Genomic DNA, 24,719 nt, shown 5'->3' with positions numbered 1-24,719 from the left:
GAGCGAGGGGGGGAGGAAAAGAAAGCGAGCGGGGGGGAGGAAAAGAGAGCGAGCGGGGGGGAAAGAGAGCGAGCGGGGGGGGAGAACAGAGCGAGGGGGGGGAGAACAGAGCGAGGGGAGGAAAAGAGAGCGCAGGGGGGAGGAAAAGAGAGCGCAGGGGGGAGGAAAAGAGAGCGCGGGGGGAGGAAAAGAGAGCGCGGGGGGGAGGAAAAGAGAGCGCGGGGGGAGGAAAAGAGCGCAGGGGGGAGGAAAAGAGCGCAGGGGGGAGGAAAAGAGCGCAGGGGGGAGGAAAAGAGCGCGAGGGGGGAAGAGAGCGAGGGAAAAGAGAGGAGAGAGGGATAAGAGGGGGGCAGAGAAGAGGGGGAAGAGGGGAGGGGGAGAAGAGTGGGGGGAGAGAAGAGAGTGGGGAAAGAACAGGGGGGGGGCAGAGGTGCTCTGTCACCAACTGTCTCCACTCTGTGACTTGTGGTGCAGGTGACAGAGTGCAGACAGTTGGTCCCATGCAGCAGGACAGATGGCAGAGCACAGCGGTGACATGCCTGTCAGTGTCTTGCTGCTGGGAGGAGCAGATGATCACACTGCCCGACACCGGCCGCTCTCCTGACATCGCAGCAGAGCGGGCGGGTGGACAGTGTGATCACATACTTACGTGCAGGGGGGGATTCAGCTGAAGACCCCCCCCCCCTGTACTGCACACTGGCGCCCCATGTCTCACCATCTGCAGGACGCTAGCCGGCTCCACACAAACGTCCTCCGGATCCTCCCCTCGATGCTGAGCTGTGACGTGCGGTAGTCACCGCCCACAGCCCTGTCACTCAATCTGAGTGGCGCCGGCATCCTGTGACGTACCCGTCTTGTTTGAGAGCCCGGAAATGCCGGGACGTCAGAGGATGCCGGCGGCCACAGCTCCAGGGGGTCATGTGACAGGCACTGAGCGTGCAGGATAGCGCCACTCAGTGCCAGAACTGGAAACAGAAGCCAATGGAGAAGACGCCTAGAAAGGTAAGTAGAGCTCATACAGAAAATAAAAAAAATGGGTGAACCACCCCTTTAAGATGTGATATCTCTTAGTCATGACGAAGACTAAGATATGATATCTTGAAACTCGTAGACCTGGTGTCTCGTCTGCTTGTATGTATTAACTTTTTCCTTTGGATTTTAATGCGCTTTACTAAATGTGATGTCTCATTTTGCCCGTTTTTTTTCCCCTCAATGCCTCTCTACACCCAGGAACCGGTCTGACTCTGCCGTGTACCGCACCTTATTTTGGGGTATTTTCCTACTCAGTGAACTGATGTTTCCTCTTCTGTTCACAGGCTATTTGGTACATTGTGTATCAGAATGAACTGCTCAGTCCTTTATAACGAGGTGATAAAAAATGAATCACAGGGAATTGTGCACCTAAAAATGATATAGTGTTAAATGTTTGACAAAATATTCCTCCATTTTTTTTACTTTTTTTTTTTTTTTCAATGGCCACCTTATTTGTATTCTAAGTTCCCATATTATTTTTTATAGACTCTGTGGAATCTGCCTGTAGAGAAATCTCCTTCTTCTTTCCGGATTTTGATGTTACCCGCTGGTATCGGGAACAGGAGCCTTTATATCGTGCCGGACCTATATGCTATGACGAACAGAGACTTGAGCACAAACTTGTGGAAAAGTGAGCCAAACACTTGGACTAGTGTGCAGCTTGTGGTCCAAAGCCAAAGTGGTCACCACAGTGGAAGAAGGTACAGCAGAGCCATACCCAAAACCTATATCGCCTTCATGCAACCAGGATTGAAAAGAGCCATGACAATATAAATGACCACTTCATCGTTCCATTTTTATTCCTCGGTAAAAGTTTTATGTATGTCAATGGAAAGAATATTCCTGAAGCTGATATAACAGTATGTTTTGGGAAACTGTCACAAATTGCTAATATGTTGACTTTCATAAGCGTTTGCAGACCAACCTGTACTTTCTTTGTAATGACATAGGGGCAGGTAACTATTGAACACGCCCAATACAGGGTTAAGAAGTTCAGATTTAATATTGGCACATTGATTACATGAGATATAGACACACAGAGATGTGGAGAAGATGGTGGATTTTGGCACATGGGATATGTTAGACAATAATCGGATGCCGTAGTGAGTGGATTATTACATGATCCCTGAAAACGTAGACTTTGGATGTTGCACTTGTAGGTCTTTTCTGGCTGTGCAGCTTCTCAATTTAATTACATCAGAAAGATTTACAATTCCTACAGATATTAGTGTAAAATCTATTAAACTATCAGACAGTTATAGAAAAGTATAAAAGATTTACTAAAAAGCGTAGACGACCTTTCCTATGACATGCACTGTTTTATATTCCTACGCGTGATCATGCAGATTAGATGTCTGCTAAACCTGACTATTTCAGCAGGGCCACTGACGCTCTAAAGTGTACGGGGCTTTCATTACTTCCCCTCGCTGGGGAAAGAAGGGATGTGAATATTAGATTTCAACCTGTCTGATCTTTTCTGTCGTGTGGACATAAGATGCTGCCATTACTGAATGCCAGCAGGTTTGTCCTCTGGGGGTTTTTTTTTTGTCCCATTTTAAAATGCATAAAACACTGGATTTAGCTTGAAAGTTGTCTTAGGGGTACTTTGCACACTACGACATCGCAAGCCGATTGTTGCGATGCCGAGCGAGATAGTCCCCGTCGCAGCTGCGATATCTTATGATAGCCTGCGTAGCAAACATTATCGCTACGGCAGCTTCACATGCACTTACCTGCCCTACGACGTCGCTCTTCTTAAGGGGGCGGGTCATGGGGCGTCACAGCGACGTCACACGGCAGGCGGCCAATAGAAGCAGAGGGGCGGACGTAAACATCCCGGCCACCTCCGTCCTTCCGCATAGCCGGCGTGAGCCGCGGGACGCAGGTAAGGAGATGTTCCTCGCTCCTGCGGCTTCTCACACAGCGATGTGTGCTGCCGCAGGAACAAGGAACAACATTGTACCTGTCGCTGCCGCCACATTATGGAAATGACCGACACTACACCGATGATACGATTTCGACGCTTTTGCGCTCGTTAATCGTTTACACACTCCGATGTCAACAGCGACGCCGGATGTGCGTTACTTTCGATTTGACCCCACCGACATCGCAGCTGCGATGTCATAGTGTGCAAAGTACCCCTTAGTTTATAACTTTTGTGGCTATGCTAAATAAGAAGTTGTATAAACAGATTCATAATAACGGATGTGCACATTCTGAGATATAGTAGGCTGATAACACCCCTAAGGAGTTCTCCAGGAATGTGGAAAAAAAAAGCCCCCATCACATAATTCAAACGTCAGTCCGTCCTAACTAAGGTCCTAACTACAGTCTGAAGAAACTCCGCTCCCAAGACCTGTGTCTCACTGAGAGAAGCAGGATCATAAGCACACATACTGAAGGAAGAGTTATTTTTTCTCCTGTCGCACACTTCTCCTCGGGTCACTTACGTGTGCTTACCATACAGCTCCTCTGTCAGTTGAGACAGGATACAGATACAGTATATCAGAAAAGTGAATACACCCCTCATGTTTGTTGCCAGCGATTTACACATTAATGGCTGTGTGTTGAGCTACTTAGAGGGTACACAAACTGTTATACAAGCTGCACACTGACTACATTGTATCAAAGTGTCATATCTTCAGTGTTGTCCCATGAAAAGATATAATAAAATTTACATAAATGTGAGGGGTGTACTCCTTTTTCTGATATACTGTATAAGGCTGCCAGACTTCGCGTATTTTCAACAGACAGGTTATAATCCATAGTGGATTCCATAGGATCATATAAAAGTCAGTCTGATCCAATTCACATAGCCCGTGTATTATCTCTACTGAATAGTGATTTTTGAGTTTTGTGCTGTGGCCATTACAGCTTCACTAGCAAAATATTTTTCTGTGCCTGAGATTAAATCTCCAGAGCCCCTACACCACAGCATAAAGTGACCAATACATGTGCATCTGCAGTGACTGTTTTTATAGCCATTGTCCCCCACTGCTTCTGAAGGTAGCTCCCTGCTGCTTTGGTTTTCATCCACTTGTTAATCTGCTACCTCCACAATCAAGGGAGCCACGTATTCCGAGTGACGGATTCCAAAAGAAAAGTTAGGTGCTTGAGGCCGGGACATCACAACCTACAGGAAAATGACCAATACAGGTAAAGGTTAGGATCTCTGGTTTATCAAACTGCAGCAAAGCCTTTCTCTCACCCTGTGAAGGTATTTTTACATTGAGCTCAATTATGGAAATACCTTTTTTATAGCGATTGAAAGACACTAATAAGATTTTTTCCTTAAAAAATTTAAACTGTGTATATGACCTAGAATAGGTCAAAAATATCAGATCAGTGGAGAACCGACACCTGGCAGCCCCCCCCACTAATCAATTTATAGCAATGGTCGGATGTCAATAGTGAATGGAGCTCAGCTGTAGTACCCGAGAGTGGCCACTAAATAGTATGATGGCGTATTGGTGTTCCACTACGTCACACTGTTTACGGCCGGCTAGAGTCATTAGCAGCTGCCTAGTGTTGGCCCCACATTAATCTGATATTGATATCGGTATAGTGGAAAAATCCTTTAAGATGGTGCTAAAATGCAACATTAGCATCATCACTGGTAACTTATTTGTGCAAGGGGGAGGGTTCTTCCTACTACATAGTAAACTGACAGCATCCACAGTATAATGCTGCTATGTGCCAACATTGTGACTTCTGTATACACTTAAAGGTGTTTTCAATGTACTACTATCATTACGATAGGCCCTCAATATTAGATTAGCGGGGTCTGACTCTGCACCTTCCCCGATTAGCTGTTTAAAGGGGGTAAACTACTTGTGTGATGGCTGCATCCTCTTCAATGTGTACATTGTTCTGTAAAAATTGTGGCTCTACAGGGTATTACAGCACTATAGAGTGAATTGAATAGTGCTGCAATAGCCAGGAAAGCTAATAGACTGCTTGGAGGTAGATGGCATGATGGACACATTGAGAAGCCTGCAGCACTCGCACTGTCGCCCCTTTCAAACATGGCTCTAAAGTGATAGCTGGATAATGTCGCATGTATTGTTGTGTATTGACATTAATAAATAAAGTTCGGAATGTCCGGATACCTTTTCTGGACTGTGGGCCCCAGGTCCTGGCTTCTGTGTGGTATCTCCAGGCAGAGAGTTCCTGGCGGTCATACTGTATTGAGGTGGTTTGTATTTGTAGGTAATTGGGTCAACCACTCGATATGTTCCTGGACCTGGTGTCTAAAAGAATGTGGCAGAAAACAAGGTCAACTTGGGTTAACTGAACGTTGTCTGCTATGTGATAACAGGACAGACACTCACTCTCTGCAGATCTTCGTGGAAGCTTCCAATTTTGCTCCTTCCCGTCATTGAGTAGTTTGGTGCTGATGATCTATTAACAATTCTTGGTCCCAGCACTGATGGAAGCAGGTATGCGGCCGGACCTGGGGAGATAAAGCATGTGACCTGTGCTGACCTGGAACAGACGGTCTTGATTAATCGGGGCCAAAATATTCTGTAATTATGAAACCTGAATTTATACTGCCCATGACTTGGGCTTAATCAAACAGCCGAGCCCGGTAAGACAGGGTTACTCTACATACGCTATTGCCACATTTAGGGGGACACCCCTCCGCCTTTTTTTTGAGCATGCTTGAGAAATGTTATAGGGAACCTGTCAGCAGATTTGGTGACTATAAGCTGTGGCCACCACCACTGGACTCTTGTACAGTATTCTAACATGCTGTAAATAAGAGCCCAGGCTGCTGTGTATAACGTAAAAAGCACGTTATAATACTTACCTAAATGGTCGCTGCTGTGGAGTTGGGTCATATGGGCGTCTACATTCTCTGGTGTCGGTGCCTCCTCTTTCGGCCATCTTCGTCCACTTTCTGAAACCTGGGTGCAAGACACCACCTACGTCATACACACTAACCGGTCCTGCGCAGACACACTACAATACTTTGATTTTCCCTGCTCAGGGCAGATCAAAGTGCACCTGCACAGGAACTCAATGCCAGCGAGTGTGGATGACGTAAAAGTGATTTTTACATTTTACACAGCGGTCAAGGCTCTTATATACAGCATTCTAATATGCTGTATATAAGAGCCCACTGGTGGTGGCCGTAGCTTATATTCGCCAAATCTGACAGGTTCCCTTAAATATACTTACAATGAATATATGAGAGCTTTCTATTTTGCATAAAATGTGACTTGATAAGACCGATAGGTTGGTGCATTGCATCTTTACCTGGAGTTTGGTCATTGCTGAATGTCTTGGTTCTTGCCCCTAATGAATAAATTGGCGCTGATCGGTAGGCAGACTTGCCAGCACGCTCAGGAGAGTAGCTGCCTATGAGAAGACACAAATAGAAGTGGTAATAACTGAGAATAATGTAAAACAATAATATAAAACAAATCCCCTCCACTTTTCAGGAACTGTAAGACCTCATGCACACATTGAGAATTTGGGGAGGTCTTTTTTACCTCAGTATTTGTAGCCAAAACCGGGAGTGGGACAATCAGAGGAAAGATATAATAGAAACACGGCACCACTTCTGTATTATTCACCCACTGCTGATTTTGATAACAAATACTGAGGTAAAGAAACTCACCAAAATACTCAATGTGTGCCCGTTGCCTAAGAGGAAAATGGATTTTGAATGTATGCACTACATATAAATATATATATTTTAATATGATTATTTAATATTTTTTTTTTTTATTTGGGGGGGGGGGGGGGGGGGGGGTTCCTTTGCCAAACACTTAGCAGTACAAACCCTGGGCCTGCATTAAATCAGACCCTATTTGTTGTAGCGTCTGCACCTGGTCCTGGAGTCCTGAACATATTGAAATCCCTAGGTCTGCCATACAGAGAATATGCAGGCGTGCCATCTTTCCCCCTCATGGTGATGTTAGCTGGGACAAGGTATCCTGGGCCTGGAGAACAGTCATCAACAAACTTGAACCGTCGACTTCCAAAGCTGTAAGCCGGTGCACGATATTTACACGGATCATGTTCTACAAAACCTGTAGGGAAAAAATACATAACAAGGACCAGAGAGAAAGCAGAACTTGGTAAAGAGGTTTTCCCACTAAATACATGGGATAGATGAAAAATGTGTGATCAGTGAAGGTCTGACTGCTAGGAAACCCCTGGTCACAAGAACTAGGGTCCCAAAGGCACCTTTGTGAGTGGAGCCATAGTGCGCACTTATATGAATGACAATACATGGTGCAATATGCTGTTACAGCGCCTACACCAATATGATAAACTGTACCATGCTAACCTGAGATCTATTATGTACCAAGCAACTATCCCAGGTAATAAGAAGCAAATGATGTATATCACAAGTTCAAGGGAATACCCACCATAGATGTAGCCCTTGTGGCTCCTGTCGGCAGATTCCATCCTCTAGAGATATTAGGAGCCAACAGCGGCAGTGCAACATCAGTAAACCAAGGGATCGGAATTAAAAACAACCTGATCCTCCTGAACACTGGGGTAACACCAGTGGTTTAGGACCCCACTTAAATATTTTCTATGGGGCTTTACTGCCTCACCATGTGCTCCCCAGATCCACCTTAAACTATAGGCTTGTTTAGGAAAATGATCAACATACCCCATAAGATGCAGAAATTCTCTACCCAGTTCAGGACAAGACATTCTCGTTTTATTTTGTACATGTGATTTAGCTCTAACATTTTTTCTTGTCTATCTTCAAGTGCTTTTTGTGTCTTGTCTTTTAAAATTTGTTCCCCATTCTGGAACAAATATGCTTATATTGTGGACATTTTTTTTTTACAGGGGTGGGGCTAGTAATAATTTAAAATTGAGTGTCATTTTTTTAAAATTGTTTTTACCTGTGATTTTTATTCATCATTTATTTTCCATGTTGTGCCCCTCCCCCATAAGGTCATACAAAAACTTTGGTGGACGTTTATTTTTATCTTCATCTAATTCACCTCGTAACTGGATCTGGTATATAAGCCCCAGTTACAGGGTAAATGCAACCTCCTGGCTGTATGGCAGCACTGTGTGGGTCTCCTATGACTCCGCAGCTCCTGCTCTCTCCCTATATACAGAGATCACATGACCAGGATGTATGGAGGAGGACATGCCATAATCACTTCCTATTACTGCATACACAGTGCTTGTTTAGTGCTGAGTATAGAACGAAGAAGGCAGAGACGGTAATAAGCAGTCGTGAAATCGCTGCTGCGGTTTGTAAATAAAAACTGAGGCAATTTCAACAATGCATTTCTGGACCTGGGAAAGGTGAGTAAGCACGGTTTGTTATTTTAATTGTTTGTGAGACTATGATGAAATAAAAATATATCCTGACACCCCCTTGAAGTCATGCCCACTTTTCACTCCGCTTTTGCAAACTGTTAAACAAATTTTGATACACATGGCTAACATACAGGTCATACAGAAAATAAGATGTGGCATGCAATGCATGATGATGCACAAATCCTAGATAAATGTGGCCCCATGTATTCTTGGCCTGTTTTAAAATAACCCGTACACACTTAGTATTTACCTGTGTTTCCCGGCAATGCATACTTGGGTCCTGGGCTGCTATATAAAGCTGCAATTGGGCCCCGTGGCCTGTGGGGCTTCCAAGGCCCAATCTGCACCTCAGTAGTCATGATCTAATGCTGGATTGGCACAACCATAAACACGGATGGAGTATTACTGGAAAACAGAATAGATTTATATTATACAGTCACTCATCTCCTAAATGTACAGTACTCTTCAAGGGAATCTGTCAGGGGATTTTGTAGTACATTAATAATGTTATTTTTAAATAGGGCTTAAGGAAACCTTTCAGAATCAGTAACTTTTATAGCTCTACCTCTTCCTGTTATCTTGTTATAAGCTCCATAGAATTCAGTGTGACATAGTAACTGGTCAAGCATATGTAACTACAAACTGCATATTCACTGCTACCCCCTCCCACCTCGGGGAGACGCCTGACATGATTAATCTAGGACTTATTGTCAGCTATGGGCTGCCAATAACTCCTTATTACCCCGATTATTGCCAACGCACCAGGGCAAATCGGGAAGAGCCGGGTACTGTCCCAGAACTGTCGCATATAATGTATGTGGCAATTCTGGGCGGCTGCTGACTGATATTGTTAGGCTGGGGGGCTCCCCATAACGTGGGGCTCCCCATCCTGAGAATACCAGCCTTCAGCCGTATGGCTTTATCTGGCTGGTATTAAATTTGGGGGGAACCGCACGCCAGTTTTTTTTAATTAATTTATTTATTTCTATACTCCATAGTGACACGCCCACCAGCTGCTGTGATTGGGTGCAGTGAGACACCTGTCACTCAGCGTGGGGGCGTGTCTCACTGCAACCAATCATAGGCACAACAAAGAGCCAGCACCAATGTGCACTAAGGCATCAAATATTCCAAACTGCATTATAAAAAATTTTTTTTTGAGATTTTTGGCAAAAAATTGCAATTTCTTGAGCTGCTTCGCCACGTCACGGCAAATCTCATTTGAAGCAGTCCTACACTAAAATATTTTTATAAAATGTGCCATGCGGCCTCACATATAAATAGCAGAACTGCTCTCAGCAGCACTCACCTGGTCTATTGCAGTCCCGTACCCATGACTGAGTCATGGCTGTGGGCGGGACAGGTCCAGGGAAATGCTGCATGAAGTATATATATAGCCTGTGGACAAAGCCTGATGACCCAATGTGAACAGTCACCAAACGCCAAAATCTATACAGATGGAATACATCCCAAATTGGGGTGCATAGCAAGGTGGAGGTCAACCACCGACCAATTCAACAAAGAAACAACAAAGAGCCAGCACCAATGTGCACTAAGGCATCAAATATTCCAAACTGCATTATAAAATTTTTTTTTGAGATTTTTGGCAAAAAATTGCAATTTCTTGAGCTGCTTCGCCACGTCACGGCAAATCTCATTTGAAGCAGTCCTACACTAAAATATTTTTATAAAATGTGCCATGCGGCCTCACATATGAATAGTAGAACTGCTCTTAGCAGCACTCACCTGGTCTATTTCAATCCCGTACCCATGACTGAGTCATGGCTGTGGGCGGGACAGGTCCAAGCAAATGCTGCATGAAGTAAATAGCCTGTGGACAAAGCCTGATGACTTAATGTGAACAGTCACCAACCGCCAAAATCCAGACAGATGGAATACATCCCAAATTGGGGTGCATAGCAAGGTGGAGGTCAACCACCGACCAATTCAATGAAGAATCCAATTTGGGATGTATTCCATCTGTATAGATTTTGGCGGTTGGTGACTGTTCACATTAAGTCATCAGGCTTTGTCCACAGGCTATTTACTTCATGCAGCATTTGCTTGGACCTGTCCCGCCCACAGCCATGACTCAGTCATGGGTACGGGATTGAAATAGACCAGGTGAGTGCTGCTAAGAGCAGTTCTACTATTCATATGTGAGGCCGCATGGCACATTTTATAAAAATATTTTAGTGTAGGACTGCTTCAAATGAGATTTTTTGCCAAAAATCTCAAAAAATTTTTTATAATAAGTACAGTTTGGAATGTTTAGTGCTGTAGTGCACATTTGGTGCTGGCTTTTTGTTTTTTCTTCAACCAATCATAGGCGCCTGTGGGCGGGGAAAGTAGGGAATACGAAATTGTTTAATGAGCGGCTGGCTTTTTCAAAATAGTAAAAGCCGCTGCAGCAGTGTGAATGCCGTGCAGCGCCGCGCCGGGGATCTGTGAGTGTGAGAGAGGAGGGGAAAATGACCGACAGACTATGAGAGAGGGACAGAGATAGTGACGGACCGACAGAGAGAATAGAGACCGAGAGGGAGAGATCGACTGACAGAGAATAGTGATTGACAGATATTGTGACACATCACTCGTTTCCAGTGTTTTAAGTCCCCTTTACACACTGAGACTTTGCTGCACAGCGGGAAACAAAGGACCAAAGAATGGTCTTGAACGATTTGTAGCGATCAGCAACTTCACAGCAGGGGCCAGGTCGCTGATGTGTTTCACACACTGCAATGTCGCTGGGGAGGTCTCTATTACGTCACAAAACCGGTGACGTTACAGCGATGTCGTTTGCGATGTTGCAGTGTGTAAAGCCACCTTTACAGCAAGATAACAGGATAAGGTAGAGCTATAAAACTTAAGGAATCTTTTCAGGATCAGTAAGTCCACTTTAAAGATAACATTAGTATTGTACTACAAAATCACCTGACAGATTCCCTTTAATCATAAATGTTACATTGGCATTACTGAAGAATCAGCTACAGTTCTGGATATGAGAACTACAAAACGTTTTGACTATAATGGGTATAATTACACCAGTATGATTTGGCAAACACGAATTCCAATTTCTGTCAAGCTGGTAGTACACACAGTGTTACAATAAGTTTTTGAAGAATTAGGAACCAAAATGATGAAGGCCGATGGACTTGGTGACAGCATTTTTGCTCTTTTTATTCACAGAATACAGGCTGCCATGAACAGTGACTGTATTCTGCTACTGTATATACAATTAGCTAAATGTTGCAAGCAGAAAAAGGCACATAAAATATTACTGGTCTGAAACTCTATATTTGTGCCTAAGCATGTGTCATGGAAATAATGATTGTCAAGCACAGGACTATAAAGAAGTCCTACAAAAAAAGAGAACTATACAACGCCAAAGCATAAATAGCTAATAATTTTACTGATATATAAATGTGACCTAAAACAAGTTAAAAAGTGGGAGGCCAGTAGGTGGCGCCACACTACCACATACGGAAATGTGACATCATTAAAATACCTGCAAAGAAATTATCCAATGTCCCCAAAGGATTATGTACTGTATATGGGCAGACTACCAATAGATATATTATTGCATATACATAAAATTTATAGAGCAAAAAATTATCCAATATGTTTGTCCAAACTAGGGAAATTAAACTACATTGGTAAGAATTCAGAAAAACACAGAATTTCAAGTATATGCAATACTATAGCTATTGGTAGCCCGCTCAGATACATTATTCTTTGGGTCATTGGTAGCTTTTTTTGCATTTATTATAATGATGTCACGTTACCATATGTTTTAGTGTGGCGCCACCAACTGGACTCCCACTTTTTAACTTGTTTTATGCATATGCATTTTTCCGAAAACTGTACCCAAAATAAAATTAAAGGTAATCTGTCACCGGCTTTTTGTTACAGAGCAACATAATATCTAGACATATTGTTATATATTATATTGTTGAGAGCAGCATAAAATAGAGACATAGTCCCTGATTCCAGCGATGTGTCACTTACTGGGCTGCTTACTCTTATTTTGATAAAATCCCTGTTTTATCTTCTGCAGATCTAGCAGTTCTCTGAATGCTGAGCTCTATAACTCCGCCCACACCACTGATTAGCAACTGCCCAGGTATAGTGTACACCGAAAGCTGCTAATAAGTGGTAGGAGCAGGAATATACAAAGCTCATGAATAAGGAGGACTACATGGCACTAGGTTTACTAGTCCTCATAATCTTCTGCAGATAAAATAGTGATGGCTTTCAAAACCACAGCAAGTAGCCCAGTAAACGACATCACTAGAATCAGGGTTTCTGCCCTTACCTTAGGCTGCTCTCAGATTAGGTGGCAAACACTTGGTGCCAGATTCTCTTTAGGATGAAACTGGTTGACTATATCCCTAATGTGTGAATTTTCCATTATTACTGTCTCCTATTTTTGCAATAGTTACAGTTGTGTCTGCAGCACATTTCGTCTTGCTTCTGGCAGGGACAGCAACCACAAAGGTTAAGACCTAAAGCACATGACCCCGTCCCCCCATCCTGACATGTTTCGCCTAACTTGCCTTCATCAGAAGAGAACGGGCATACAATGTATTCTGCTGCTGGTGCCTATAAGAGAATTTTATTATTGCTGTTGCAGAAGGAGCTATTCTTATTATTTTAATAGTATGAAAGTGCTTATAATATTCTCTGGCATATGTAAAACGGCTCCAGATGATTAGGATACAGTATACAAGATTATATGAATACCTCTACATAAGGGAGATTCAGGAAAACTGTCCAACAGAAAAACTGACTTTGTTGTCTATAGCAGCCAATGACAATGCAGCTTTCATTTCTAAATACCACTTTGAGAAATTAAAGCCTGGCTGTGATTGGATGATATAGACAACAAAGACAATTTTCTTATTAGGTAGTTTTTGGCCCATATTTATTGATACTGATGGGCCTGGTGCAGGTGTATGCACAAGGACATTGTTCCAGTGATATTAGTGACGGTGCTCGCATGATATTGCTCTGGCACGTGAGCGCTGCAGCCCATAGACTGAGAGACTGCAGTGCTGATGTGGCATAATGTCAAGCAAGTAGGCAGATATCGCTGGAATGGCACTGGTGCAAGGGATTAGTTCTATACACAAGAACTACAGCATTTAAAGGGAATCTGCCAGAAGGATTTCACCTCCCGCAAACTATATGTTCATGTAGCTCTTCCAAGGAAAAGTCCAGCAATATCTGTACATGGCCAGTCCATTCCTCTGTAATGCAACAATCAGTGTTTGAAATGCAAATAAGGCTATAGATCCGAAGCCTCTGTCACTCCAGCTCTATTCCCTGCCCAGCAGCGCCCGTTCCTACTTATCTGACAACCTCTATACTGTGTGACGTCAGGCAAAGGAGCCGTCAGTCAAGAAGGAGAAGTCAGCACTGGGCAGAGAATAGAGATGGAGTGACGGAGGATTCAGATCTACAGACACATTTGCATAAGGCTATGTGTCCACGGTAGAATGTTGCTGCGGATTTTTCTGCATGAAAAACCGCGACTTTCGCGGCAAATCCGCACCTTTTTTTTGCCGCGGATTTACCGCGAAATTGCCGTGGATTTTGATGCGGATTTTTTTTTTTCCCCCCATTCTATAGCCAAAATCCGCACCAAAATCCGCAACAATAATAGACATGCTGCAGATTTTTCCGGATCAAAATCCGCGGCAAATCCGCAGCATGGACACAGCATTTCCAAAATGCCATTGAAATGGCTTGGAAGTGCCGCTGCTGCAGATTTTCGGAAAATCCGCGGCTTTTCCGCGAGAAATCCGCGGCAAAATCCGTGCATTTTCCGCAGCGTGGGCACATAGCCTAACAGTTCAAATGCTGATTTGTCAGTATTGGAGGAACAGACTGGCCATGTAAAGATATTTCTGGACTATGCCTTGAAAGAGCTACTTGCATATATACGGTAAATAGAATGAGGTGGCCGAAATCCTGCTGCCAAATTCCCTTTAAGAAGGGATTGTCAAACTAAGGGACAACTCTAACTAGGGCCAGAAGATAGTATAAAATGTTCTGGGTGACTTTTTACTTTATTCTCATATCTTCCTAACCCATCTCAGACTTGCAAAAATCCCAAAAAATGTTAAGAGGTGTGCATCTTTTAATAAAACTCTACTCTAATATTTTAATTTTTTTACTGGCATATGAAACAACAGTCGTAGGCCCTCTTCACACGTCCGTGATAAAAATTCATGTTTTTTGTGGTTCATGTTGAAGGTGCGTATGGCCATCCGTGTGCCGTAATTTCGTCACTCGTGTGTTCTCTGTGTGCTATCCATGATAGCACACGGAGATCAGAAAGTTTTTACTCACCTGTCCCTGGGCACTGCGGTCTCTGGTGCTACTGCTGCTTCTGGGTCCACAGTGCAGTGAATATTCATGAGCATAATGAGCAGTCACAGAAGCAAGTGAGAGCAGCGCCGAACAAAGCAGTGCTGGAGACAAGTGAGTATAAATATCATTTTATTTCAAAGACATGCGTTTTCTCCTGTACGTGTCACATGGATCACATCAGTGTGTGGTCCTAGTGACAACAGTGCTGCCGGAGAAAAACTCACTTGTCTTCATGTGGAACACAGTGACATGGAAAAACACTGATGTGTGCACAGACCCATTGATTTTAATAGGTCAGCGTATGTTCGTGTCTCTGGTACGTATGAAAACGGACATCATATGTACCGGAATCAAGGACGTGTGAAGGTGGCCTAATGGTGATAAAAGTGCCCTGTTCTGCAGAATGGTACGGGTCGCACAGGTCATGTCTCCATCATGCAATAAATTATTACCTGACAACCCCGTTAAGTATGCCCTTACAAAAAGAATCAGGAACAGACAGCAGTTGGGTCCCACTAAGTTGTCTTTGTGTTGCTAAAGAGAACCTGTCAGCACGATTTTGTGTTTTAATGTAAAGACTTGGTTGTAACGGTGCTACAATGCTGATTCAATTGACAATTTTGGTGAAGAAATCTGTTTTGTGGTTCTTCTGCAATCAGCATTTTAGCTTTTTTACTATTTAGGTCTTCTCCTCCCTATCTGTGATTCACCAGTTGCTCCATCTGCCTCCAGTCTCTGAATGACAGGTCACTGCTGAGATTTGAAACAGATGAGCCAGATCTTTCACAAACTAGAGTCATGCTGAGGGTATGGGGAATCACAGACAGGGAGGAGAAATCCAGTGCACTGAAATCTAATTTGCAGAAAACATTGTGGTGATTAAAAAGAGCAACACAGTTGATTTCTGCATCAAAGATATCAATTTAATCAGTATTATAGCACCATTGCAGACATGTCTTTACATTACAAAATTGTGCTGACAGGTTCTCTTTAAGTAAAGGGTTATCCGTAGACATAACAGGGAGCTGTCGTTTGCTTTCCTCTTCTGTGCAGCAATCTGCTTTAATTGTGACATACTAGGAATAAAACAACAGAAATGTCCATCTTCTCTAATCTCCATTGTCATAACCAGACCATGGCCATGTATAAGAGAAGTGGTCCTGCTCCTGATTTTGTGAGCATCATGGCCATGTCTGCACAAGGTCCTCTGCAGACTTCTGCCTGTGCAATATTAATATGACGTAGTGGTTTAAGATGCAATACACATAATGATGAGCGAGTTTAGAAAAACTCGGATTTGCGATACACATAACGAGTACTGTCTAATACTCGCATATGCATTCCGATGTATTGTTTGGCATTTGACTTTTTTTTTTTTGCATTTTCTGACATTTGTTATATTTACCCCTTGTGGCCTCATCGCCTGACCGCTGTGCGCATGCGTCGCTGCCGTGCTGTCTGCTGCCCGCCGCTTTCGTTTCTGTGTCGCTTTGCTGCGCATGCGCGAAAGCTATGGCCATCTGCTCTTGTGCATGTGCTGCTGGCGTTGACTCTCGGGGGCGGCGCTTATTTTGCGGGCCTGCGGCAGGTGTACGCATGCATCGTTCGCGCGGTCATGTGACTGGGTTCATGGTCACATGGTTTTTCCATGTGACTCTTACCCATGTTGATGTATACTTACGGTGGGTGCGCACATGCCCTGTGTGATGTGGTCATGTGATCGGCAGTGTGGTCACATGACTTCTCCAAATGCCTATTTAAAGGGGCTATGTCTGCAAGCAGGCGCCATTATCCCGTCTCCTCTGATGAACCTTTATACTTTTAATATGCGAAACGTACGTTAGGTGTTTTCTCTCCTTTTTGGCCTCCACTCCTGTCTGCATCACCACCGGCTGGAAGTGTTTCCTTTGTTCACATGGGCTATTTTGCCCTTCTCTGACTAATGTTTGACATTTATGCCTCTGTTGATATTTATGTCATTATACTGTGACTCTTTATGGTTTTCAGGGCTTATGTCGACATGATTTCAGACTTTTCACTGTTGCACTTACCGTACTTCTCCTGATGGTTTGCTTTTCTGCTTTGTTGCTTTTTTTGATTCCACACTACCCTTGGTATTGTACCATTTATTGCAGCAGGAACCGGCCTTTTTGTGTTTCCCTTTTCTTTGCCCCCCTCGCCCTTTCCCCACTCTTCTGAATTTGTGGATCATTTCACTCTAATGATTGATTTTACCTGATTTTACATCAATAAAGTTTTGTAATTTTTCACTACTTTAATTTTTCTGTGCTTTTGTACTCAATTTCTCCCTTATTTATTGATACACATTCTGAATAGTGTGTGCAATGCAAGTCAATGGGGAATACTCGCAAAGTAACGAGTAACCTGAATTCCGCAATATTAGCTACTCGCACGAATTATATGGCATTCGGGTTACTCGTTACTTTGCGAGTATTCCCCATTGACTTGCATTACACATGCTATTCGGAATGAATACGCGAGTATTAGACAGTACTAGCTATGAGTATCACGAATCTGAGTATTTCAAAACTCGTTCATCATTAAATACACAGTCTTGTGATTTCTGGGAGAAGTAGCATTTTTTTCTCTTTACAAAACAGCATGCTCTGGGTATGGTATGTTTCCACATATGCATCTCTATCAATGCTGTTAGTGACATCTAATATATAAAGCTGTGTGTGTGTGTGTGTGTGTGTGTCCGCTAAAGGAATCCGCACCGTCGCATTTACAATCACGAAATTTTGCACAAACACTCCATGTGACTCAGGGAACGTCATAGACTATGTTTGGACGGGAAAATTTAACCCCATGCTTTACAGTTACTCCAAAAATCCTGCCTCCATTAAAGTCAATGGAGCTGCGAGCTATTAGGTTATTAATAGGAGCTGTGAGTGGTTGCTATAGGAAAAAAATTGTTAGTATAAGAAGATTATGTGTGAGGTAATAAGATGTCAGTGGGGAGACGGATAGAAACAGAGAGAGAGACTGACAGTGAAAGAGGCAGACAGGGAAAAAGACAGACGGGAAAGGGACAGGGACAAGGAAAGAGACAGAGACAAGTAACCAGACAGGGAAAGAAACAGAAACAAGCAAAGAGACAGAATAGTAAAGAGACAGGGAAAGAGACAGAGACAGACAGACTGACAGAGAGAGACAGACAGACATAGATAGAGAGGGCCAGACAGAGAAACTTATACAGAGACAGAGAAACTGATACAGAGACAGAGTAACTGATACAGATACAGAAACAGAGACAGACAGACAGAAACTCGAATACAGACAGAGAGACAGTTACTATCCCGGGCAACGCCCGGGTACTACAGCAAGTGCTTTATATAATGCACATATGATGGAGCGTTACAACAAATATTAGGACTATTGGACCTGTGTTGGTAAAAATGTCTATCCCGCCATCTCACCGTGGCTCCGAGTATAGGGTTAATAAGAGAAAATCAGTATGGAAAGCCTGATACAATCCCAGCGCCGGTATCCAGCATCTTCAGTGAAACAATGTGTCCCTGGTTACCAGGAAATCTGTGAGGCTGTTACTAAAACAAACTATTCACCGCATTCACTCCAGAAGCAAAAAGGGGCATAGCAACACGGCTCAACACAAAGCGCAGAATGGCAGCATCCAGACCAAAGAGATGGGGAACCCGACACCATAAATTAGTGACAAAATGAACAGTGCATGTTAGAAGGGGATATCAACACCTCTCCTGGTATAACGGCTATCGAAAAATGACCTTTATCCCCATCAGCCAACTGCTTGTGACTTTCTAATGTGGATTTTGATCTATGATAAAAATAAAAATCAGACGCGTTTCAATGATCTTCACAGACACGTGACCAGCCCCATAGACTGTAATAAATACATGAGGTATGCGAGAAAATCACAGAACGTGTACGTAGCCCAGGCTGTGTGAGTGACCCGTGACTCTGATGTAAGCGTCCGCTCACATCGGCTTTTCTGATGTGGATTTTAAAGGGCATTGTGTCCCGAACCCACATGGAAAAACGATTGCAATACTCTGATTCATATCTACAGGAAACTGCACCAATTCTGCCCATGGTGCTATGTATGTGAAGAAGGCAAAACCGGCAACTCTGGAGATGTCTTTGCTTAACAAAAAAAGTCCAAATTTTACTACGGAGTCAATGAAGCAGAAAAAAAATATACACAAAAACATTAAAAAAAGGTGCAAAACTGTTTTATTTTTTAATGGATTTTTCCGCTGTCAAAAAGGCTTATATAAACATAACTTTGTAAATAGTCTGAAAGACACAATTTTCTAAAAGTATGTCTCCAGCGCCTATGCAGACCTATATGTCTTCATGGAAACAGGCAACAAACACGCAGAACAATGCAATCCTGCCGTCATATGGTAGGACCTTCCATCTCGCCCTATAATTCTGCATTGGCCCGACATAGAAAAATGTAGTCAGCTGTGCTTTTGTATATGGTATAAGAATGGTAAGAAAACGCATACTATGACACAGGACAAAAGGGCTCTCCTGACTACCACCAGGGGAATAGAGGCAAAGGCCAAAAGGCCTCTCCTGACCACCACCAGGTGAATGGTGGCAAACAACAAAAGGGCTCTCCTGACTACCACCAGGTGAATGGAGGCAAAGGCCAAAAGGGCTCTCCTGACTACCACCAGGTGAATGGAGGCAAAGGCCAAAAGGGCTCTCATGACTACCACCAGGTGAATGGAGGCAAAGGCCAAAAGGGCTCTCATGACTACCACCAGGTGAATGGTGGCAAAGGCCAAAAGGGCTCTCCTGACTACCACCAGGTGAATGGTGGCAAAGGCCAAAAGGGCTCTCATGACTACCACCAGGTGAATGGAGGCAAAGGCCAAAAGGGCTCTCCTGACTACCACCAGGTGAATGGTGGCAAAGGCCAAAAGGGCTCTCATGACTACCACCAGGTGAATGGAGGCAAAGGCCAAAAGGGCTCTCCTGACTACCACCAGGTGAATGGTGGCAAAGGGCAAAAGGGCTCTCCTGACTACCACCAGGTGAATGGAGGCAAAGGCCAAAAGGGCTCTCATGACTACCACCAGGTGAATGGTGGCAAAGGGCAAAAGGGCTTTCCTGACTACCACCAGGGGAATGGTGGCAAAAAACAAAAGGGCTCTCCTGACTACCAGCAGGTGAATAGTGGCAAAGACCAAAAGGGCTTTCCTGACTACCACCAGGGGAATGGTGGCAAACAACAAAAGGGCTCTCCTGACTACCAGCAGGTGAATAGTGGCAAAGACCAAAAGGGCTCTCCTGACTACCACCAGGTGAATGGTGGCAAAGACCAAAAGGGCTCTCCTGACTACCACCAGGTGAATGGTGGCAAAGACCAAAAAGACTCTCCTGACTACCACCAGGTGAATGGTGGCAAAGGCCAAAAGGTCTCTCCTGACTACCACCAGGTGAAGGGTGGCAAAGACCGAAAAGACTCTCCTGACTACCATTAGGTGAATGGTGGCAAAGGCCAAAAGGGCTCCCCTGACTACCACCAGGGGAATGGTGGCAAAGGCCAAAAGGTCTCTCCTGACTACCACCAGGTGAAGGGTGGCAAAGACCGAAAAGACTCTCCTGACTACCATTAGGTGAATGGTGGCAAAGGCCAAAAGGGTTCTCCAGACTGCCACCAGGTGAATGTTGGCAAAGGCCAAAAGGGCTTTCCTGACTACCACCAGGGGAATGGTGGCAAAGACCAAAAGGGTTCTCCAGACTACCACCAGGTGAATGGTGGCAAACAACAAAAGGGCTCCCCTGACTACCACCAGGGGAATGGTGGCAAAGACCAAAAGGGCTCTACTGACTACCACCAGGTGAATGGTGGCAAAGAACAAAAGGGCTTTCCTGACTACCACCAGGTGAATGGTGGCAAACAACAAAAGGGCTCTCCTGACTACCAGCAGGTGAAGGGTGGCAAAGACCGAAAAGACTCTCCTGACTACCATTAGGTGAATGGTGGCAAAGGCCAAAAGGGCTCCCCTGACTACCACCAGGGGAATGGTGGCAAAGGCCAAAAGGTCTCTCCTGACTACCACCAGGTGAAGGGTGGCAAAGACCGAAAAGACTCTCCTGACTACCATTAGGTGAATGGTGGCAAAGGCCAAAAGGGTTCTCCAGACTACCACCAGGTGAATGTTGGCAAAGGCCAAAAGGGCTTTCCTGACTACCACCAGGTGAATGGTGGCAAACAACAAAAGGGCTCCCCTGACTACCACCAGGGGAATGGTGGCAAAGACCAAAAGGGCTCTACTGACTACCACCAGGTGAATGGTGGCAAAGAACAAAAGGTCTTTCCTGACTACCAGCAGGTGAATGGTGGCAAAGACCAAAAGGGCTTTCCTGACTACCACAAGGTGAAGGGTGTCAAAGACCAAAAAGACTCTCCTGACTACCATTAGGTGAATGGTGGCAAAGGCCAAAAGGTCTCTCCTGACTACCATTAGGTGAATGGTGGCAAAGGCCAAAAGGGTTCTCCAGACTACCACCAGGTGAATGGTGGCAAAGGCCAAAAGGGCTTTCCTGACTAGCACCAGGTGAATGGTGGCAAAGACCAAAAGGGCTTTCCTGACTAGCACCAGGTGAATGGTGGCAAAGACCAAAAGGGCTTTCCTGACTACCACCAAGTGAATGGTGGCAAGGTGTAGGTGTACATTGCCTGCCTAATTCTTCATCTGGATTTCATCATTTTTTATGTTTCAGCTGCCCATAACACATAAGAAATGGCGGAGAGTGGGGAAATGAGGGGTTAGGGTCCTGTTATATCTCTATACAGCCCTCCAGGACAGTAGTAGATAACATACCACGCTGGCACATGTATCTACAATCCACCGGTACTGATATAGCGGGCATGCTCAGTCACAGGGCTACACAATTCTCTGCTGGTACTTTGGTGGGTCGGACGGTCGGATTCTGCTGGACCCACAGAGCGAAGCAGCAGTCTACAGATCATATGGCACGTAGTGAAGCTTCTACACAAGGAAGAAGACCTTCTCTACAGATTATTGGGTTTATTACATTGTGCTCAGTGCACATCCTTAATTATAACCCATACCAAGCCTGAATCCGTAACCTCCCCCGCCCCATCAGGACTATTCCTGCAGGTGGTTACAGCTGTGAATACCTTACAACGTGACCTTTAGGAAAAGACCATCACAAGTGGAGCCATTGTCTTCTGTGATAATATCAATCAACGTGGGATTTCCTTTCATCTGTAACTGACCACTAGTGGGAGACCGACCACTGGATGGGATGTTCTATCTATTTACATCTATTGTTACATGCTACTTCCCGCTGATACAGCACAGGCTATGTGGGATTTGATATAATAACATCTATTGTTACATTCTATAATCCGTCCCAGGCTGAGCCATAATCCGTCTGCCAGTATAATCCCTGCACACATCCTGCTTTGGCATAATCTGGCCTCACAGATCGGTGTCCTATCACGATAGCACAGCTGATTGGTCACGATCAGATGTGATCAGGATCAGGGCTCCCTGTGGCATTTTCACTGCAGATCGTTGCACTTTTATAAACATGACAGATTATATCAGGGCTGATTTATAATAATGCCGCTGTATCAGATTACTAGGCTCAGAGTCACGATCAGAATTCGGAAGACTACATTTCCCAGCATGCTTTGGCGTTCAATCTAGCACCGACCGGAGCAATGTCTGACCTGCAGTGTGTCCTCCCCTCCTGCGTCCGCCGCGCCCGGCTCCAGCACTGACTGATCTAGTGTCTGCCGAGTCCCAGGCTTTACCACGGCCATTGTTTGTGGTCTCCCAGTAACAGTACCCGTAGTAACCGCTACCATGGTAACGACGCTGCGGCCTGCTCCAGGGCAGACCAGTGCCATGGCAGGACGTCAGGCTTCCCAGCAGGCACTGCGCCACATTTCTACTGTGTTTCTGTATAGCAGCCCTCCTACAACCTGCCCAAACATGGCCCAAACTGCAGAGTGCGGTCACAGCAAGCTTCACTGGAGACTGCAGAGAAAGGATGATATTATTGTGCTGGATGGTCATTGCAGGTATAGGCCACGTGCACACATTCAGTATTTGGTGCGTTTTTTACCTCAGTATTTTAAGTCAAAAGTAGGAGTGGGTGAAAGATACAGAAGTGGTGCTCGAGTTTCTATTATACTGTTCTTCTTGATTGCCCCACTCCTGGTTTTGGCTACAAATACTGAGGTAAAAAACGCACCAAATACTCAGTGTGCACATGGCCCAAGAGAATATGCACATATGGCTGTCAGGCAGCCGCTCAGGAACCTGTAATAAGTGCCATACAAGAAATAAACACATGCGCTGCAATGGAAAAATGGCTCCTTGTCTTGTACTTTTGAGCTTCTTTTAGCTGCTTCAGGCTTCTAAAGCCATGAAAGACATGACCCGACCGTTTACCAAGAGGCCGCTCACTATGGTGTACATAATAAAAAGGCAAGAAAGTCACAGCAAATAATGTGCAAGCATTCACTTCAGGAGAAACACAATCATAAAAGACGTCCTGTGCACGAACCCTAGAGAACGTCCTCACAGTATGGTGCTCCCCGCTGGAGGCCAGGAAAGGAGGACGTTCCCAACTGGAGGCCAGGAAAGTAGGACGCTCCCAACTGGAAGCCAGGAAAGGAGGACGCTCCCAACTGGAAGCCAGGAAAGGAGGACGCTCCCAACTGGAAGCCAGGAAAGGAGGACGCTCCCAACTGGAAGCCAGGAAAGGAGGACGCTCCCAACTGGAAGTCAGGAAAGGAGGACGCTCCCAACTGGAGGCCAGGAAAGTAGGATGCTCCCAACTGGAAGCCAGGAAAGGAGGACGCTCCTAACTGGAAGCCAGGAAAGGAGGACGCTCCCAACTGGAAGCCAGGAAAGGAGGACGCTCCCAACTGGAGGCCAGGAAAGTAGGATGCTCCCAACTGGAAGCCAGGATAGGATGACGCTCCCAACTGGAAGCCAGGAAAGGAGGACGCTCCCAACTGGAAGCCAGGAAAGGAGGACGCTCCCAACTGGAAGCCAGGAAAGGAGGACGCTCCCAACTGGAAGCCAGGAAAGGAGGACGCTCCCAACTGGAAGCCAGGAAAGGAGGACGCTCCCAACTGGAGGCCAGGAAAGGAGGACGCTCCCAACTGGAAACCAGGAAGGGAGGACTCTCCCAACTGAAGGCCAGGAAAGGAGGATGCTCCCAACTGGAGGCCAGGAAAGGAGGACGCTCCCAACTGGAGGCCAGGAAGGGAGGACGCTCCCAACTAGAAACCAGGAAGGGAGGACGCTCCCAACTGGAGGCCAGGAAAGTAGGACACTCCCAACTGGAAACCAGGAAAGGAGGACGCTCCCAACTGGAAGCCAGGAAAGGAGGACGCTCCCAACTGGAGGCCAGGAAAGGAGGACGCTCCCAACTGGAAACCAGGAAGGGAGGACTCTCCCAACTGAAGGCCAGGAAAGGAGGACGCTCCCAACTTGGGGCCAGGAAAGGAGGATGCTCCCAACTGGAAGCCAGGAAGGGAGGACGCACAGTGTGGTAGATTTATTGGATTGTGGTAGCTTTATTTACAGTGACGCCACACCTAGGATTACAATTTTTTCACCAAAGAGATACCAGATAACATACATAAGGGGTGGTTTTCGAGTTCGCCTTATCACAGAGTGCCACCGTATACGACAATATGGAATTTATTTATTGTCAGAACTATCTTTTCACTTTGCATATTGGGTTGCCGCCAATTCCACCCAAAAATATGGCCCAGGTTTAGTGTGACTGCCATGTGTAGGTTTTGTACAAAAACAACCTGTCATGCACTACTGTGGGTTATATGATAGTTTATGGGAACCTCTGTATAGCAGCACAAATCTGACTGCACTTTTACATACAGCAATACAAAGGTATATAGATGTAAGTTCTGAAAAGAAGCTAAAATGACGTATATGTGGCGCCTCTGACCTGGTTAGGCACCACTGAGTACTGCACCCATGCTG

The 24,719-nt window shown here is 45.0% G+C and overlaps 2 protein-coding genes across 7 annotated transcripts in view; one reads left to right on the top strand and one right to left on the bottom strand.

Moving 5' to 3' along the window:
• The window catches only part of NME6 (NME/NM23 nucleoside diphosphate kinase 6), a 40,423-nt gene extending 35,182 nt beyond the window's left edge, over positions 1–5,241 (top strand). For 2 of the 4 annotated variants that reach the window (XM_075345433.1, XM_075345434.1), the window contains exon 7: positions 1,519–5,239. In XM_075345433.1, coding sequence (XP_075201548.1) covers positions 1,519–1,667 — 149 coding nt within the window. In that variant the 3' untranslated portion in view covers positions 1,668–5,239. Of the gene's footprint in view, positions 1–1,518 lie in introns of all 4 variants that reach the window. The other 2 variants (XM_075345436.1, XM_075345435.1) reach the window with 2 other exon arrangements.
• Positions 2,017–22,564, bottom strand: CIMAP1B (ciliary microtubule associated protein 1B). Of its 3 annotated transcripts, none has more exons than XM_075345426.1 (7): positions 22,427–22,564; positions 8,585–8,739; positions 6,867–7,070; positions 6,292–6,393; positions 5,364–5,485; positions 5,142–5,282; positions 2,017–4,165 (listed from the first exon to the last, which is right to left on the bottom strand). In XM_075345426.1, exons 2-7 carry the CDS (start codon positions 8,691–8,693, stop codon positions 4,073–4,075), a joined length of 771 nt encoding a protein of 256 aa, XP_075201541.1. In that variant the 5' UTR covers positions 8,694–8,739; positions 22,427–22,564; the 3' UTR covers positions 2,017–4,072. The 3 variants fall into 3 exon arrangements, with proteins under 3 accessions (XP_075201541.1, XP_075201542.1, XP_075201543.1); XM_075345427.1 differs by lacking the exon at positions 22,427–22,564 and adding an exon at positions 13,075–13,121; XM_075345428.1 differs by lacking the exon at positions 22,427–22,564 and adding an exon at positions 12,888–12,933.
• Positions 22,565–24,719: the final 2,155 nt, after the last annotated feature.

This window comes from Anomaloglossus baeobatrachus, chromosome 4 (genome assembly GCF_048569485.1).
Source record: "Anomaloglossus baeobatrachus isolate aAnoBae1 chromosome 4, aAnoBae1.hap1, whole genome shotgun sequence".
Lineage (NCBI taxonomy): Eukaryota > Metazoa > Chordata > Amphibia > Anura > Aromobatidae > Anomaloglossus > Anomaloglossus baeobatrachus.
The sequence above is the reverse complement of the archived record's forward strand: the minus strand, read 5'-3'. Positions and strand labels throughout refer to the sequence as shown.